At 41.6% G+C, this 16,869-nt stretch overlaps 1 protein-coding gene across 7 annotated transcripts in view; it reads left to right on the top strand.

Moving 5' to 3' along the window:
* LOC129751686 (guanine nucleotide exchange factor DBS) overlaps positions 1-15,774 on the top strand; it is a 361,927-nt gene extending 346,153 nt beyond the window's left edge. For all 7 annotated transcript variants that reach the window (XM_055747343.1, XM_055747344.1, XM_055747345.1 and 4 more), the window contains 7 exons: positions 1,300-1,502; positions 2,185-2,299; positions 2,983-3,180; positions 3,243-3,448; positions 3,509-3,866; positions 13,031-13,157; positions 13,225-15,774. In XM_055747343.1, the coding sequence (XP_055603318.1) occupies positions 1,300-1,502; positions 2,185-2,299; positions 2,983-3,180; positions 3,243-3,448; positions 3,509-3,866; positions 13,031-13,157; positions 13,225-13,331 (1,314 nt within the window). In that variant the 3' untranslated portion in view covers positions 13,332-15,774. The remainder of the gene's footprint in view (positions 1-1,299; positions 1,503-2,184; positions 2,300-2,982; positions 3,181-3,242; positions 3,449-3,508; positions 3,867-13,030; positions 13,158-13,224) is intronic.
* The last annotated feature ends 1,095 nt before the right edge of the window (positions 15,775-16,869 follow it).

The raw sequence follows: 16,869 nt of genomic DNA, 5'->3' as shown, positions 1-16,869 counted from the left end.
ACCGGACTGAACAGAATCCGAAACATGAAAAAAGATACTCAATTTTTATTTTGACAGTACGGACCCAGAACCTCAAAAATTAGTTTGATCGGATTTAACATTTTATATTCAGAGATGATTTTCTATCAAAAAGTGAGAGAAAAAACTATAAGAATTCTGCACCTGGGATTCGTTTTCGAGGTTTTGGCATCAGTTTGGAGGCAAGATTGTTACTTCTGAATTACCTTCATCAATCATCAAAATTTGATAAAGAATTTTTAATCTCGAAATCCAAGTTATGCGCTGAAATTGATCCTAGGCCTATTACAAGATCTTATGCCAAATTTGGGCCAGATCGGATTACGGGAAGGGATCGCTCTAGGAGCCTGGACTTTGTATGGGATTTTGAAACATTTTGTTCGGGGGGAACATGAAAATCTAGTTTTCCATGAATAACTTTGATCTCCTTTGGCCGATTTCTCTTGAATACGGTTTGTCTTAAAGCATTAACTATGAAAAATATTTCATCTCAAGGCTGCATTTCGATTCGAGTAAAGATAAAAAAGTTATTAAGCTTCAAAAATGAGCTATCTTTCTTAAGTGTGATATTGCACGACCCCTTTTGCCGGCCTTTTACACAAAATCGGCTACCTGAAATCAAATGTCCATCCCTCAAAACATCCATGCGCAAATTTTCATCTCAACCCAATGTATAATAACGTCAATATCGCAAAAACAATATTTATTTTATATGGACGACCCCCATCAAAATGGGTCCTCCAAAAACCTAAAAATATATTTCATTCATTTTTGTCATTCTTGTCATTTTTGTCATTCTTGTCATTCTTGTCATTTTTGTCATTTTTGTCATTTTTGTCATTTTTGTCATTTTTGTCATTTTTGTCATTTTTGTCATTTTTGTCATTTTTGTCATTTTTGTCATTTTTGTCATTTTTGTCATTTTTGTCATTTTTGTCATTTTTGTCATTTTTGTCATTTTTGTCATTTTTGTCATTTTTGTCATTTTTGTCATTTTTGTCATTTTTGTCATTTTTGTTATTTTTATCATTTTGTCATTTTTGTCAATCTTGTCATTTTTTGACTCTGGACCTTATGGTGATTCTGTTCTTGATCCTGTAACGGTTGCGATACTGTTGAATTTGTGATGAAATTTTCCAGAAGCTTTGAAATTTTTCTTCTGTTTAATGTTGAGTGTAGGGTGCCGTTTGACTTGAATTTTTTCTAAAAGTTTTCTACGGACATTATTGCTACTGCATTTTCTCCAGATTTTATTAAATTTTTTCTTCTTCTATTTTTCAGAGGGACACCTTCTTCCGGCTGTACTCGTACTACTGCCAGAACATTCCCCGCTCGGAACAGCTCCGGGAAACGCTGGTCGACACCCACCTGTTTCTGCAGGAGTGCCAGATGAAGCTCGGCCACAAACTGCCACTCGCCGCGTACCTGCTCAAACCGGTCCAGAGGATCACCAAATATCAGCTACTACTAAAAGATTTGCTAAAGTACTTGCACCCCGAGATTTTGTTCCGCTTGTTCTCTGCCGAAACTTATTAACAATTCTATTTGGGGGTTCATCGATCCCGTCCAGTGATAGTTGCTATTTTCGAGGAGGTTTCCTGTTTCATAACTTGAAGATCAAAATAAGGCATATTCTCCAGAAGGACTGTAAAACCATTCGTTCAAGTTGGAAAATGAACACTATTTAACGTGAAGTTTCGATATGAAATTTTTCGAGTGTTGTAACAATACAAGTGAAAAATGACTATTTTTGAAATTTAGAAGCGACGCAACTTAATTATGACTTGGGTAAGCCCGATTGTTGCATGTTAAAAATAATATCGTTATCCAAACATTTTTTAAAACATGTAATGTTTCATCAACTGTTAATCGAAAGCAGATCGAAGAAAAAACCTTTTTTTTTGCTGTTCCCGTTGTGAACAGGCATCTCCTCGAATTCGTAACGTTAAATCACGTTCCGGAGGATGAACCTTCGGATGGATTTTGCATCCGCATGCAATGTAGTTTCCACGGAACAAGAACCAGACCGCTAATATTTCCAAACGTTTTCTTTCTACTTTTTATGATTACTTTTCCCATCACTGCTTACCACACACATTATCCGTTAAATTCAAAATCAATCGAATCTCTGGCCACTTTCCATTCCCGGGCAAATATCATTTCCAGATTTAGCGATACCGGAACGTGTTCCCGGGAGCTGCAGAAGGCCCTGGACTGCATGCTGGTGGTGCTCAAGTGCGTCAACGATTCGATGCATCAGATTGCAATTACCGGTTTCCCCGTAAGTAGATCAACCCCCTCCTGATCGAGTGTGTGAGTTTATGAGGTGAAAAAATTTCCTCCGAGGCACGCATCATAAATGTTTGGGCTTTACATACGTAGTAAGTGCATCTGGGCACTTACTTAGAGGATTCATTTACTTATACTTAGTACCGCAGCGCTGCGTGCATAAATAAATGTGCATGATTCATGCTTTCGCTTGACCGTTGAAAGCTTTTTTCTTCACATAACGAGCACCGTTGCTGAACTGCTGGCTGAAATAACTAAAGGTCGTTCGCCGAGCTGCGGAACGGGAGGATTCGGACCAACGCGTCAACGAGTTTTCATTGCCCACACTTCCAGTAGAAACTTGCTTACATACGTATTTGCATACCATTTAGCATCATTTCTCATTATTGATCTGTCTTAGGGTTGTTCAGATTGTCGGTTGGTCATCAATGGACTTTGGCGAGAGTGGATCTTTTATATAATTTTTCGATGAATTTTAAATCTGAAATCTGACTTTTGACGTATGAGTTCGTTAAATTTAGATTTCCAGAGTCTAAAAGAACTCCTGGATTTGGTTGGTTCGACTCTCTGCCGATTTAGTCCATTTGACCGGCCATAGATCATGAACTCAATCGTAGGCGGGGCTGGTAAGTAACCCTGGATATCCTTTATTTCCACGCTCGCCAAACTCGGAAGGCCGATCTCTCGCAGCAGGGTGAGCTGCTGCTACAGGACTCGTTCCAAGTGTGGACGGAAAGTAAAAAAGATCTCCGATTACGGTTGAAAACCCAACATCGGCACATCTTCCTGTACCAAAAGGCAATGCTCTTCTGCAAGCAGGGATCCAAGACGGGACACAACAAGAGTACCTACCAGTTCAAACACTGGCTACAGGTGAGCCCGGGCTTCCCGGCTTAGGCACAATACTATTGTTCTTCTTGAATTCCCCTTTTCAGATGTCTCAAATCGGTCTAACGGAATCGGTCCGGGGTGACCCGCGAAGATTCGAGGTGTGGCTCCAGGGTCGCCAGGAAGTGCACACCATTCAGGCTAGCACGGTTGAAATCAAGAACAAATGGGTCGCCGAGATCAAACGGGTGCTACTGAACCAGCTGGAGGAGCTTAAGGGCGAAAAGATCAAACAATACGGACTGAACCATAAGTAAGTACACTATCCAATTAATCAATCTAAACATTAGCCAAACTGCCTTCTCCTTAACAGACCCCTGAGACATACGGGCTCCTGGGAGGTCCCACCTTCGTTACATGGAACGCCAAACCGGACGTTCAGCTGCGATCAACAGCCTCAGGTTGTGGGACCTCTGTCGACCAACAGCCTACAACATCACGTGGGCAGCATGGCCATACACCATCAGCTTTCGCTGGATCATTCGCTCTCGCAGCAACATCATCAGCAGCCGCAGCATCAGCAAATCGGAGCTGGGGACAGTATGCTGAGTGCGACCGGTATTTCTTCTTCGTCCTCGGAACACGACAATCAGGAAACCAATGCCTGGAGCTCCGATTATTCCAACAGTGAGGACGAGTTTACCCACGGCGATGGGGATGGAGTGTTGCCGGTGAGTTTATAGTTTCATTTATAGTTTTCGGAACAGTTTGGTAGGTTTTAGACATAGTTGGACTAACTTATCAAGCAACACTAGAGTGCCCCAAATGACCCGACTTTTGGAAAAGTTATGCGCTGCAGGCTATAATTGATCCTAGGCATAGTACAAGATCTCTTGCCAAATTTGGGCCAGCTTGAAGTTTGTATGGGATTTTGAGACATTTTGTTCGGGAGAAACTTGAAAAACCAGACTGCATTTCAATAAGAGTTAAGACAAAAAAGTTATGAGGCTTCAAAAATTAGCTAACTTTTGTACGGTGGTATTCATCACTGTTAATGAGGCGTCAATGTGCCAATGTTCAAAATTTTGCCCATTTCTGAAGCCTAATAGCTTTTTCTTATCTTAAATCTAATCGAAATGCAGTCTTCGGATGAAACATTTGTCATAATTTGGGCTTTAAAGCGGGCCATAGACTACACAACATTTGTACAAATGCGATGAAATTCGATGAAATTTTGTCGCTGTGAGCACGATTTGCATAGTGTATGGCACTGCTTGAATGAGCGCCCAAACGGTTGGAGTAAAATCGGTCGGGATCGAAATATTTTGTACAAAACATTCTCCCAGCCGGGGTGGAGATGGTTTTTTTTGTTGCTGTTGCTGTTTTCGCCAGCAATCATTTGTGTTCGCGTGAAATATGTTTGTATAGTGTATGGGCGAGCATAGATCAAACAATCGTCGTGGAAACATCGAATTTGTACAGGCCAATTTGTGTAGTCTATGGCCCGCTTAAGAAAAACCGCATTCAAAAGAAATCGGACGAAGGGAACAAAAGCTATTGATGAACAATGTGTTTCCACGTTTCTCCCAAACAAAATGTCTCAAAATCCCATACAAACTTCAGGCTCGTTGAGCGACCCCTTTCCGTGATCCGATCTGGCCCAAATTTGGCATGAGATCTTGTACTAGGATTAGGATCAATTTTAACCTGCCGCTCGTAACATTTCACAGGTTTTGAATTTCCCATACAAATTTGGGGCAGTCTAAGCAACACATTGTTGGAATTCTGGCATATGTAAAACAGTGATACATTAAATTGATCAGTAATTTTTGCCTTAATTCCTTTTCAATCATCAGACTTGTTCTGTCCTTGGCCAAGTTTCGTAGTCCCCCTCTATTTTTTCTGCGATTTTTGACGTCCTGTCGATTTGACCCATTCTGGGTTGCCGTTACAAATTTATTTTTCTTATTCCATGATATGCGTTTGCTAGTCTCCGGAACATCTGGCGATCTCTCTACGAACGAAAATCCGAATCTTCAATCCAAATGTCAAATCCGTATTGTTGTACGAGTGTGAAGCTTGGTGCATATATGCGGTGACGACGCGAAAACTGTAAGTATTTGTGAGTCGCTGCCTGCGGAATATAATCCGCGCTTGGTGGCCTGGCAGCTGGATCTCGGATGAGGAACTACATCGCCGGTTTCATTAAAGGGCGCTAGGAATCGAAATTTGGGAAAATGGAGATGGATTGAGCACACGCTGCGAAAAGATGAGCACAAGATTTGTAGAGAGGCGCTTGAAAGGAATCCAGAGGGACATCGAAGAAGAAGCAGACCCAGAAACTCGTAGATGCGAAGCCTAGCCGCCGAAATCCGAACTGTCGACGAGCATCTTGACTGGGACCAAGTGAACACGCTGGTTCCGGACCGTCGACAGTGGAGGCCTTTAACACGGCCCTATGCGCCGGAGAACCGACGCGGGATCATTAAGTAAGAGTAAGAGCTGGAGAAATATAGTCGTAGACTTTGCCTATCTCGGCTCACTGGTGACTTCAGACAATTATAGCAGCCGTAAGATCCGGCTGCGAATGATTAGCGGAAGTCTTGCCTACTGTGGATTCCACAAGCAACTGTGGTCGAGCTGGTGGTTGTTCTCTATGGGCATGAGACATGGATATTGCTCGAGGAGGACCTGAGCACACTCGGAGTATTCGAGCGACGAGTGTTAAGAACCATCTTTGGCGGCGTACAGGAGAATGGAGTGTGGAGGCGAAGGATGAACCACGAGCTCGCATGACTCTTCGGCAAACCCAGTATCCAGAAGGTAACGAAGGCTGGGCATATACGCTAAGCAGGATATGTTGCGAGATTCTAGGAAGATTGTCCTGCAAAACAGGTTTCCGCTGCGCATCCGGTAGGAACGAGACGAGCAGGGGCGCAACGAGCGAGGTGGTTAGACCATAAGTGGAACGTGGTCTGGTGAATGTGAGATGCCCGAGATATTGGAAAACGGCTGCCATTGACCGAGTGAATTGGAGGAATGTTGTTAATCAGGTTATGTCATGAGGAGGAAAACCATGTAAAATAAAAAAAAAAACCCATGTTTTTGGATCTTTTTTCGCTATGCCCTAAACAGTGCCTCGAGGTAGTCAACTGTGTACGTCATTCTTTCTAAAGACAATAAGTAACATAAGGTGACAAGCTGGTAATCGCTGATGCAATCTCGTGTTCCAACGCTAGAAGGGAAAAATTATCACATAGAGAAAAGCTGCGCTCACTACTCAGATGCTCTCCGACGAAGGAGTCACCCTACATCGGTCGCAGACGGGTGCTGATTCCTGGTGAACCCATCGCTGACAACGCGTTAGGTATCGGTATCCTCACACATCCTCCGCACGATGTTGTCGGCTGTCGTGTCTGGTCCGCAGGCGGCAAGCATGTTAGTGCGTACTCCTTCGAACCTCTGACAGTTGAAAAATACGTGCTCTGGTGCCTCAACTGTATCACCGCAGGTAGGGCATAATGGCAAGGCCACGTGTCCACACCGATAGTGGTAGTGCATGAAGTATCCGTGACCAATCAAGAACTGCGTCATGTGGAAAACCACCTCTCCATGTCTCCGATCCATCCAAAATCCGACGTTAAGGATCAAGCCATGGTTCCACCGGCCGCGTTCCGAGCTGTTCCACTGGTGCTACCAGCAGGACATCGAGGCCTCTCTGGCATGTTTCCGCACATCGTGCATGTTCCTGTGCTCGTAGCAGAAGATATCTTTCTCTTTTTTTTATTAGTTGATCACCCAGGTGGTAAATCCTTTTTACGGATTGCATTCCAAGGCACGGCGAGCGACCGATTCCCCCCAGTATACTACTCTGGGTCCATGGGTGCAATTGGACGACTCGTGATACTAAGTACCCCTACGCCATAAAGTCCACTTGGGGCCTCTGGCCATAATTCCCACCCGGACCTGCAACGAAGGCTATACTCGAGATGGGAGACCAAGTCCGCGCTTAAGCGCTCATCGGCAACTCTAGTTCGAGTCAAACTCCAGCATATATAACCTGCCTCTTGTTACGATTCAAGACTAAGGACCTCTCCTCTAACGACTCGAGGTCCGGCTTTTACTCGCAACTCGAGACTAGCTTGGTTCCCACGAATATCGTGCGCTCCGCCTCTGTTCGAGACCACTGCAAGAGACCAATGACCTCTCCTCTAACGACTCGAGGTCTTGGCTCCGCCTGGCTTGGCTCGAGGCCCTTTCCTCTTCGCCCGTCAGTGTGCCGAATCTTCCTCTAGCAAGACCGAGATGGGCATGACCCCCGCCACAACATCAGCAGCTACCGAGGATCCAGATATTTGATCGCACTGAAATCGTGCTGAAATCAGGTTGGTGATTAGCATAAGAAGAACCACGTCGTCGGCCACTCCCACAAGTCTCACTCCCGTGGAGAGACGCAGTCTCAGCAATTCGTCGCAAACGATGTTCCACAATACCGGGCCAAGTATCAATCCTTGTGGAACTCCTGCCGAGATACTCACCGTTTCCAGTCCCTCACTGTAGTTGGCGATTACGGAAGTAACACTTCACCATCCTACAGATATATGCCAAACTGACGCTGTTGAAGGCGTTCTTCACGTCAAGGGTGACTACTGCGCAAAACCGGTCTACTCTACTCTTCTTCAGTCTGGCTTCGTCTGCACCTCCCTCAACCTCCACCGTGCTGCGGCCTTTCCGAAAACCAAACTGTTTATCTGATAGGCCGTTCGCACCTTGGATGTAGAGCTGTATCCTGATATGGACCACTTTCTCTAGCACCTTTCTAGCAGTATCCAGGAGACATATCGTGCGATAATAAGCTGATGGGTCGCCTGGTGGCTTACCCGGTTTTGGCAGGAGCACCAATAGCGTCTGGGAAAACCCTCTCATCCACATACTGTTGCAGTGATGACCGGAACATTTCAGGATGTTCCATGAGCGCGGGTTTCACTGCTACGTTAGAGATGCCATCCGGACACGGAGCTTTGTTCAACTGAAGGGATTGAGCAATGTCCCGCAGTTCCTCTAGCGGAATCTGCTTCTCCTCACGCGTATCGCAGTCATATAGGACCCTCGGTCATGTGACTTCCTCATGCTGTGGGAGCAGCTCGTGGACGATTTCGTGCAGTTTGTTCGGACACGTTTCCTGCGGCACACCCCAGCTCCGCGTCTTGGCCATGACAATCCTGTAAGCGTCGCCCCAGGGGTTGTCGTTGGCGTCCTTGCAGACTTGCCTTAAAAGTGCTATTTCGCTCGCCTTGATTGCCCTGCAGAGGGCAGACCTCGCAATTGCGTAGGGCACTCTTAGCTCCGCTCTCGCTGACTGGGTCCTCGCTCTCTGCATATATCGCCTAGCCTGTAGGCAACTAGTACGCAGGTCCGCGATTTCCGTGGTCCGCCAGTAGACGGGTTGCCGAGTGTCTTTCCGCATGGCCCTCTCGTCATCGCAGTGCGAGTACCCTCGTCAGCTTTGCCGCGGACTGATTTTCCAAGTTCCGCTCCCAATTTAACAGTTCGACGAAGCCGTTCCGGTCGAATTTTGTTGTCTTACAGAGGCGTACTCCTGTTGTCGTACCTCTTCTACCTGTCCGCGTACTTTTGCCCACACGTTCTCCAGGTCGAAGTTCAACCTTGCTAGGGCTTCCAGTAGAAGTTGTCCTCTGGGGAGTCCTCCTATGTATACTCTGAAAATTAATGCTTATTTTGAGAAAAAAAAAAACGTATTTGAAAAGTTTTTTGTGTTGTGGTTATTTTCAGACAAATGACATACTGTCAACTGGGGCATCATGCAACACTTTTCAACTTCAATGGCTTCTAAAATCTTAATGTCCACAATAATCATACCGCTTGTACCTCAAAAATTTTAAGGTTGATGGCACATCAAATTGACGTATTCAGAAAAATGTTTGGTTTCTTCAGTTATTTTTAAATTTACAAAACCATGCGATTTCCACCCTACTGAAAAAAGGGGTAAGTTGCAACAAACTTGATTGATGAAAACGAAAACTTAGTTTTTGATATTTTTTTCATGTCATAACGCATAAAGCACCAATTGTATAGTAATTTTTAGTTTTATTCGAATTGAATTTTACATGTGTTCAGTCAAAAATGTCTTGAAAGAAAAAGCATAAGGTGACTGCATACATTCAGAGGTAAAAAATACCACAAAAATTCTACTAGCTGTAATCATACAAAATCATGTTTGGATGGAAGTGTACAAAATCATGTTTGGATGGATGAAATTTTGAAATTAACAGCCGCGTGATGCAAAAAAAAAATCATATTTCAGCATATGGAAACAAGATTTAAAAGGTGAATATTTGATTTGCATTTTAGCCCAGTTGATAACTGAATTATAAAAATATTTATATATTTTTTTTGATTGACCGAAAAATATGTTTACACCAACAGTGTCGGTATACCATAATATGTAGGTTATTGCCGACTACTTTGACCGATTAAGATTTATTGCCGTTTCAAATAACTTCCAAATAATAAGTGGTGATTTGAAGTCATGATCATGATTTTATTCCCATAAATATCCAATAAATTCAAAACGATTACTTTGTCCAAATGTTACTAACTCTCTTTAATATAGATGGCACTATGGCCTGTATACTTTATATCTTACAAACAGAAAACGCATATCAACAATAATATTTATCGAGCATACCACATTAATTCGTGTGACAGTGCACCTTCATTGCAACCATCGTTTCTTAATCAGAAACAACGGGATTCCAAATAATATTTGGATAAGAATCAAATCTTAAGCCTACTATTAAATTTACCTTGCCTGACGATGTTTTCGTCACGATGAGAATTCGATGTTCGGGTGATGGTGATTCCTTTCCTCTTTTTACTCCGGAAAGAAGAGGGAATCAAAATAAACGTAGGAATTGCATCAACGGGTGGTATTGGTGTGCGTGTCGGCGATCTTCTACCTTCCTCTCTCAAGCTCGCTGATGACCGCTTGCGCTCACAGTTATTCACTTCACAACCACTTTTGCACCCTATCAAATTCAGGTTCACAAGATCACATCCATGCACTGTTTGCTTCTTCTCGCCTTCGTTTCCCAGCATGCACACTACAAGGTATATTCCAGCTATTGGCTCACACGGTTCATGCCCCATGCACCATGAACCGGGTATCCTTCTTCGGACGCGGAAAGACGTTCGTTTTGCGATAAATTCACGACGACGAAAATGGTGTGCGCTCCCGTTGGATGCGCCGCCAAACTGATTGGCTCTCTTGCCCGCCCTCGATGGCTTACAGCTGTACACGACTGGAGCAGCAGTGGTTTCTTACGACGTGTGCGTAAAGGACCGACTCTGGCTTGCGGAGAGTGTTACCGTTTGAGCTGTACTTTGAACCTACACAAAAGCCCTGTAGGCAAGTTGTTTAGTGAAGGGACTTTATCTATGTTATGATTGTATGTTACCTCTTTGGAGGGCTTGTTTTTAATCCTCTTCAATGAACTGTTTGACGGGCTTGCCTTCATGAGATTCCAATTGGATTCTGTGCTTGGATTACGTGGCCTGTGAGAGGTTTGAAGAATAACTATCGGTTGGATTCAACATGATTTTGATCTTACCTCTCTTATTCTTATTGTTCAAATGACGTTCGGGCATGCAACTGGTGTTATCCCGCGATTTAGTTCCTAACCTATCTTTCTGATAGGAACAGCGGACGTTTTATGATTTACTCCGGATATAGTCATGCGTAACTTCTGGTGAACCTTGTTCCCTAATGATATAGGACATCATGGTGATTTGAGATGCTATGTAGGTTTAGTAATATGTTACCTGCATGCGCCGTTTAGCGCTACGTAAATTCGCACGTCGTTTCATGCATATAGCGACGTTGTGGGCATGCTTAGTAAATGCTTCGTACTTCTCCGTGACCTAGTACCTGTTGTCTCTTCTTTCTGATGCGCTAGTATTCACCTGCTAGAAGCAGTGGACGTTTATGACTGGCTCCGGATGCACTCATGCGTTGGTTCTGGCGAAGTTTGTTCCCTAGAGAAACAAGTCATCTTACATTTTTGGCACATCATATCGGTTTAATGAAATGTTACCTACATGCGCCGTTCAGCGCGGTTAAGCTTCGCGTTGAACGTAGGTGTTTCTTTAGGAGCTTCCAGGTGCGCGTTATAAGGACACTTAGAATTGTACTCGGGTGATTTTGTGCGTGTTGTACATACTACACGAGAAGAATGAAGTTTTGGCGGAAATGGTTAGTTGCCAAGATTGACAGCTACGCTAGCCGTGAGATTCTTCGACCAGCTGGTCGACATCATCGGTGTAGGGTTTATCTGATTTTCTCAACGATCGGTCGGGTTATCAGATTTGTCATTTAGTTTACGCTTCAAAGTTTGAAAATATCCAGCACGGTAACAAGGTGATATCACTAAGCCAATCCGTCACACTGGGTAAAGTTTTTTACGGCACCGAAATTATGTGAGAAACTATGTCATCATCTTTTTGTTATCATTAAATGATAACTTTATTCCATCATATTAAAATAAAAAGGCAGGCCGTTCCGAGATCACCGATATACGTTCTTTGAGACTCGATCAAGAAACGCAAGTAGAAGCCATTTTCCCAAAAGAAACTGATGCGAAAAAATCCTTCGACACAAGCAGGCACATCGCACGTTAGCAACGCAGCTCGTTACGAACTCCTTTATTCTATCGCCTTTTTTAAAACTCGATGTCGGCTTCAGCCATTAAGACTAACTCTATAACGAATCTTTGCGACAGCGGCCATACCTAAAAATCCTCGCAATCACAGATTGTTGCCTCTTGCTTCGACGTATATGGCTGAATCAAAGCACTTCCACTGTTTACGATCTGGAGTCAGAACCTTAACTTGTTGCCAGTCGAGATTTTTGTTCGACAGTTCTTAGTTCTGCAGGCTACGCCGCCACGGTCAACTTAGCTTACTTTTATTCGATGTCTATCTGGATGCCAGTCAAGTGTCTCTGCTGCAGATCTCGTTCCCAACTTTTCACAGCGTAAGCCACATCAATCTCTACGATATTTTTGAATCCAGTCGAAGGCAATTATTCATAAAACTGGCAGTTCGAGTCGTAACCGCATATGTGCGTGCACCAACTTTCGCAATTGTACAACAGCACAGACTTGATGTTCGAAAGATTTGGATTTCTTATACATAGAGATCTGACCTGCAATCCCAATTTCGAGGAAGAATGACCTTAACGGGTTAAACTCCTATCAAAAAAGAAAAAAAAAAGAAATCCCAATTCATTCCATTCTGATCAGGGTCCAATCACGCTTTGTTTGGCTAACAAGATGTAAAAAAACATTTCATTTTTTTTTAACCTGCTTTCCTGCAACCATGGAATTCGAAAGAAAGTTCATCAAGTCAGTTTTTTTTTTCAAGGAATATAACAGCAAGCTGTCATTCTTCCCAATATCATCAAGTCAGTCTTTCGGATGTTGACTATTAGCTCTGCTGGTTACGAGAGCTTTGCCTTTGCCTTTGTGAAAGCATCATCTTGTTAAGATCGTTCATTTACTCCATTGTCGAAGGATTTCTCGGCATTCCTTGGGCAGGATTACAATCGATTAAAGATTCATTCATTCGTTGATTTCTTCCAGTACCATTCGTGGCTTTATGATGACCCACACATTTTTTTTTCTTGTTGCTCGGTCGGATCTCGTTATTCTGGGATATTTTTGATTTCCTTCACTCTCTGGAGCCACCATTTTGTCATAAAAATTGTTTACTCTCTTTTTGTTGCTCTGTTGGGTCTCGTTTTCCTGAGTTTTTTTTTTGGTTTCCTTCACTCTCTGGAGCCACCATTTTCTCATAAAAATTGTTTACTCTCTTCCAGGGCCACAAGTTTATCTCGCTTGCTGACTACTGTGCGATGGGAAATTCGGAGGTTTCCATGAAGGAGGGCGACATCGTAGAACTGCTGAAAATTGGCTGCGCCGGTTGGTGGTTTGTGAAAGTTGTCGGTACGTAACAGGATTTCTTAGTTATTTTTACATGAGCAAATTATTTATTGTTTTCCTCTATCAACAGGCAACGGTCTCGAGGGATGGGCCCCAGCCGCCTATCTGGAGCCCATGAATCGAAAGTCGAACCGTCTTCGCGGTGCTCGTAGCCAGGACAAACTGAATGAACATTAGAGAGGAGGAATCTGGAGTTTATTGGATCTTTACCGTACGCGTCTGTATTATGTGAGAGAATTTAGGGCGAACAAAGTTGTCTAACTTCACTATCTATCGCTGTGTATTTATAAACCATTTACAAAATCTTCTCGGCTAGAGGAGAACAAACAAGCATATTTCTACCATCGACATCACCGTACAACCGTAGCGCATTCATCTAGTGTGAGGATAAATACTGTCATTTATAGTAGGTTTAAAAGTAAACCAAATATTTGTAAACGTCTTGAAGTATGTGTTCTCCTACATAAAAAAATAAACTATTAAATGAAAACCGTTCTCGAATCCGTTCGTATCTACATTTCAATATTCCAAAGCAACAATAAAAACATTCTTGTTAAAATCATCCAGATACGAAAATTACGAACATAACTAGGTAATCAGCGACTCTCTGAAAAAAAAAAACTTTGATCAAATATACAACAATAGAAGATAAGCACAGACTTCAAACTACTAGACAAAGAAGAACAAAACAAATATGATCGTAAATGTGTACACACGTGTGTTTAAAGCAACCGTACAACCCCTAGCGACAATAAGCGGTGTTAGTTTAGTTGGATCGCGTAAGATTCAATTCAAAAAAAGCACGCTGGCGTCATCATTTGTAGAATCCTTAATAGCTAAATGAATGTTGTCAATTCGAGGCCACGTACGCAGCAATAGATTAGAGTCCTGTATGTATAGGCTAAGTAAAACTCTCCCTGGCTTATTTTAACTCACGCACTCTCTCTTTCTCTGTAGGATTTCACTTATCAGTCTATTGTTATCTTTTTACACAATCTCAACTTGCTTTAAAAAAAATTAATCTCAATCTATGCTTGTAAATCTAATTCTCGCATCTACGACGCAGCTCTTTAATGTTCGAAAAATTATATTTATTGCAAACAAGCCAAAGCCAATTTTACTATTGGAATATGAAGTCGAAACAAGAAATGGAAAACAAAACACCAGTCGAACCAATCGGAATGCTTGGGGATCGTTATAGGAACGTTGTGCGGATATGTCAGCTTGCTGATGTTTCTTTCTGATTCGAGGCTTTTGATGTTAGAGAATTTATTTCTAAGTTCAAATTTATTATAAACTGAATGTGAAACATGAATGTCTTCGGTTTGAGAATCTTCTTGTTTCACAATTTCTAGTATATTCTTTACTTAATTTTCAGAAATAATAATATCGATTTGGGCTTAGAAATTAACTTTCGAAACCACGACCAGGAAGTTGGTAAAAAAACTGATCGAAATGTATAACAACGTTCAGGATTGTAATATCAATAACCTAAGAGATTGGCGAGAATACCATTCACACTTCCCCTCAAACCTCTAGGACATTAATCCTACAAAACAGACTACGGAATGTTACAGGTTGATTTTTACGCCCCATGTTTTACACCGAAATGAGATGTTTCCTGTTAGTTTTTAATTTATTTATTTATTAAAGCTCATTCGTGAAACATCCCGTATCCCACAAAACCGCCTTGATTCATTTGTTTTTTTTTTGCATTCGATAGGTTTTTGTTTTTGAATTTTTGTTATGTTTTAAAATTGTATACCATTTCATGAGAAAATAAATTGGAACGAATTGAAACCACAATGTTCCGGTAATTGAGATTCGTAAGATATAGAAAAGAAACTCCGACCAATCCTTTTCACAAGAACTTGTAGCTCGTAGGAAGAAGCAGAAAAGGTTGGATTGTTTCGTTTTTTTTTTGTACAGGAACACGAACAATAATATTCGTTTCGATCAATTAAAAAGAAAAAAAATCAAAAGCTAATTTCGAGCGAAATTTTTTGAAATGAAATTATACATATTTTTAAGACCGATTTTCGCTTCATGTTAAGAGGCGCATGTATTAAGTTAACTTTTTATATTGTAGACACCCTTACACACAAAACAACACTGTATTGTGCAAGCAGCAAACAATCAACCGAGAATGGTCGATTAGCCTCAGATTTAAAAGACTATGTGGTCTATTGCAATATTACATTGGTAGGAAGCATGACTAAGCAGTGGTTGAAAAGAAAAGAAAACAATCGAACTAACTCACCATCAAATTATTAAATTAAACATTAATATACCGATGAAACAAGTTCGAAACAACACATTAAAAAAGCCAATAATGAAAAAGGTTATTTTTAATTTAAAGCATACCGGAAGTTGGGGAATATCAAACATTGTTGATTAATCCGAGGTAAATTTACTAATCACTGAAACATCAAAAATAATTTGCAATTGTCAGCTTACTCGGTAGTTCCATGTTTGCAAGAAAAGGTCATCAATGTCCAAACAAGCACGCTTTTCGAGAAACGGTAACATCAAGGTGTTGTAATTCATTATAATCAGCAAACAGTAAAGAAGGAAAACCTATTGTTGATCGTTCAATAAAACAAATTATAAATCGGAAGAATGGTTCAGGTTTCGTTAAATCGATGACAATCCAATTGCTCCTTAAACCTTCCTAAAGTCCAAACACTATTGAAAATAATTGACGCCAAAAATTAGGATCTATAAACATAAAAATCTTAATTTTTTCCCCTACAGGATTCATGTTAGATTTTTTTCTTTAAACTTAAAGGTCCAATTTGAAGGAAGAACCTTCTTGGAATTACATTAAACTTTAAACGATTAAAAGCTTTTTCTTTATGATTCGATGGGAGACTAAAATTAATAAAAGACTTACCTTTGCATTTCAGGTCAGGTTTTCTCCGGCCTTATTTCAAACTATTTGGCCAAAAAGTTGAGAGTCTAACGGCACGTTCATAAATTGATTTTTTGGGTGGTGCATTGATTTTTTTTTTTTTTTGGTAGATATCAAATCAATTTCCAATGCTTTTCAAAACAGTTTGTTTAATTTACGAAACCCGAATCGTTAAAAAAAATCACTTTTTACGAAGCGTCGCCATCAAATATGATCCATTCATGATAGTCTGGAACGACTCCTTTTTTCTTGAAACCGACGATTTGTCCACTCTTTGAAATAGCTTATAATGGAAGCTCTACGGCTGCAAAGTACGATTATCCGAAAAAGTGCTGTCTTCAAGTTCTGGTCGATCATTGTACTGAACTCTTGAGATATTTACTCTTGAGGAAGTACTTAAATACTGCACACAGGACCTAGACTTTCTACTAGACGTAACTTTCCACCTTACTTTTTCTCATGAAGAAAATAACTATCGTTGTCCAGGTAATAGTCTCGGCAGCAACCGTTGCCAAGGTATCTAATAAGGAGAATAACTATCGTTGCCTAGCGCCCAAATAAGGGAGGTACTAGAACATCGCGATGCGACTCACCATTTCGAGGTATGGTTGCGGTTGCGGGATGAACGCGCCGTGACGACGACCAAGCCTTCTGACTATGCCAGTGCACGTGGTTGACAAATTTTTCGTTCAAAAAGATGTTCGAATTGATACTTTTCCCTTTGCATTAACTCCACATTACGTACCTACTTCCTTTTTGAGGAAAATTTATCAAAAAAAAAAAAAAAAACACCGAACAAGAAAA

The sequence above is a fragment of the Uranotaenia lowii genome, chromosome 3 (genome assembly GCF_029784155.1).
Source record: "Uranotaenia lowii strain MFRU-FL chromosome 3, ASM2978415v1, whole genome shotgun sequence".
Lineage (NCBI taxonomy): Eukaryota > Metazoa > Arthropoda > Insecta > Diptera > Culicidae > Uranotaenia > Uranotaenia lowii.
Note: the sequence above shows the minus strand (reverse complement) of the source record. Positions and strands in the feature narration are given on the sequence as shown.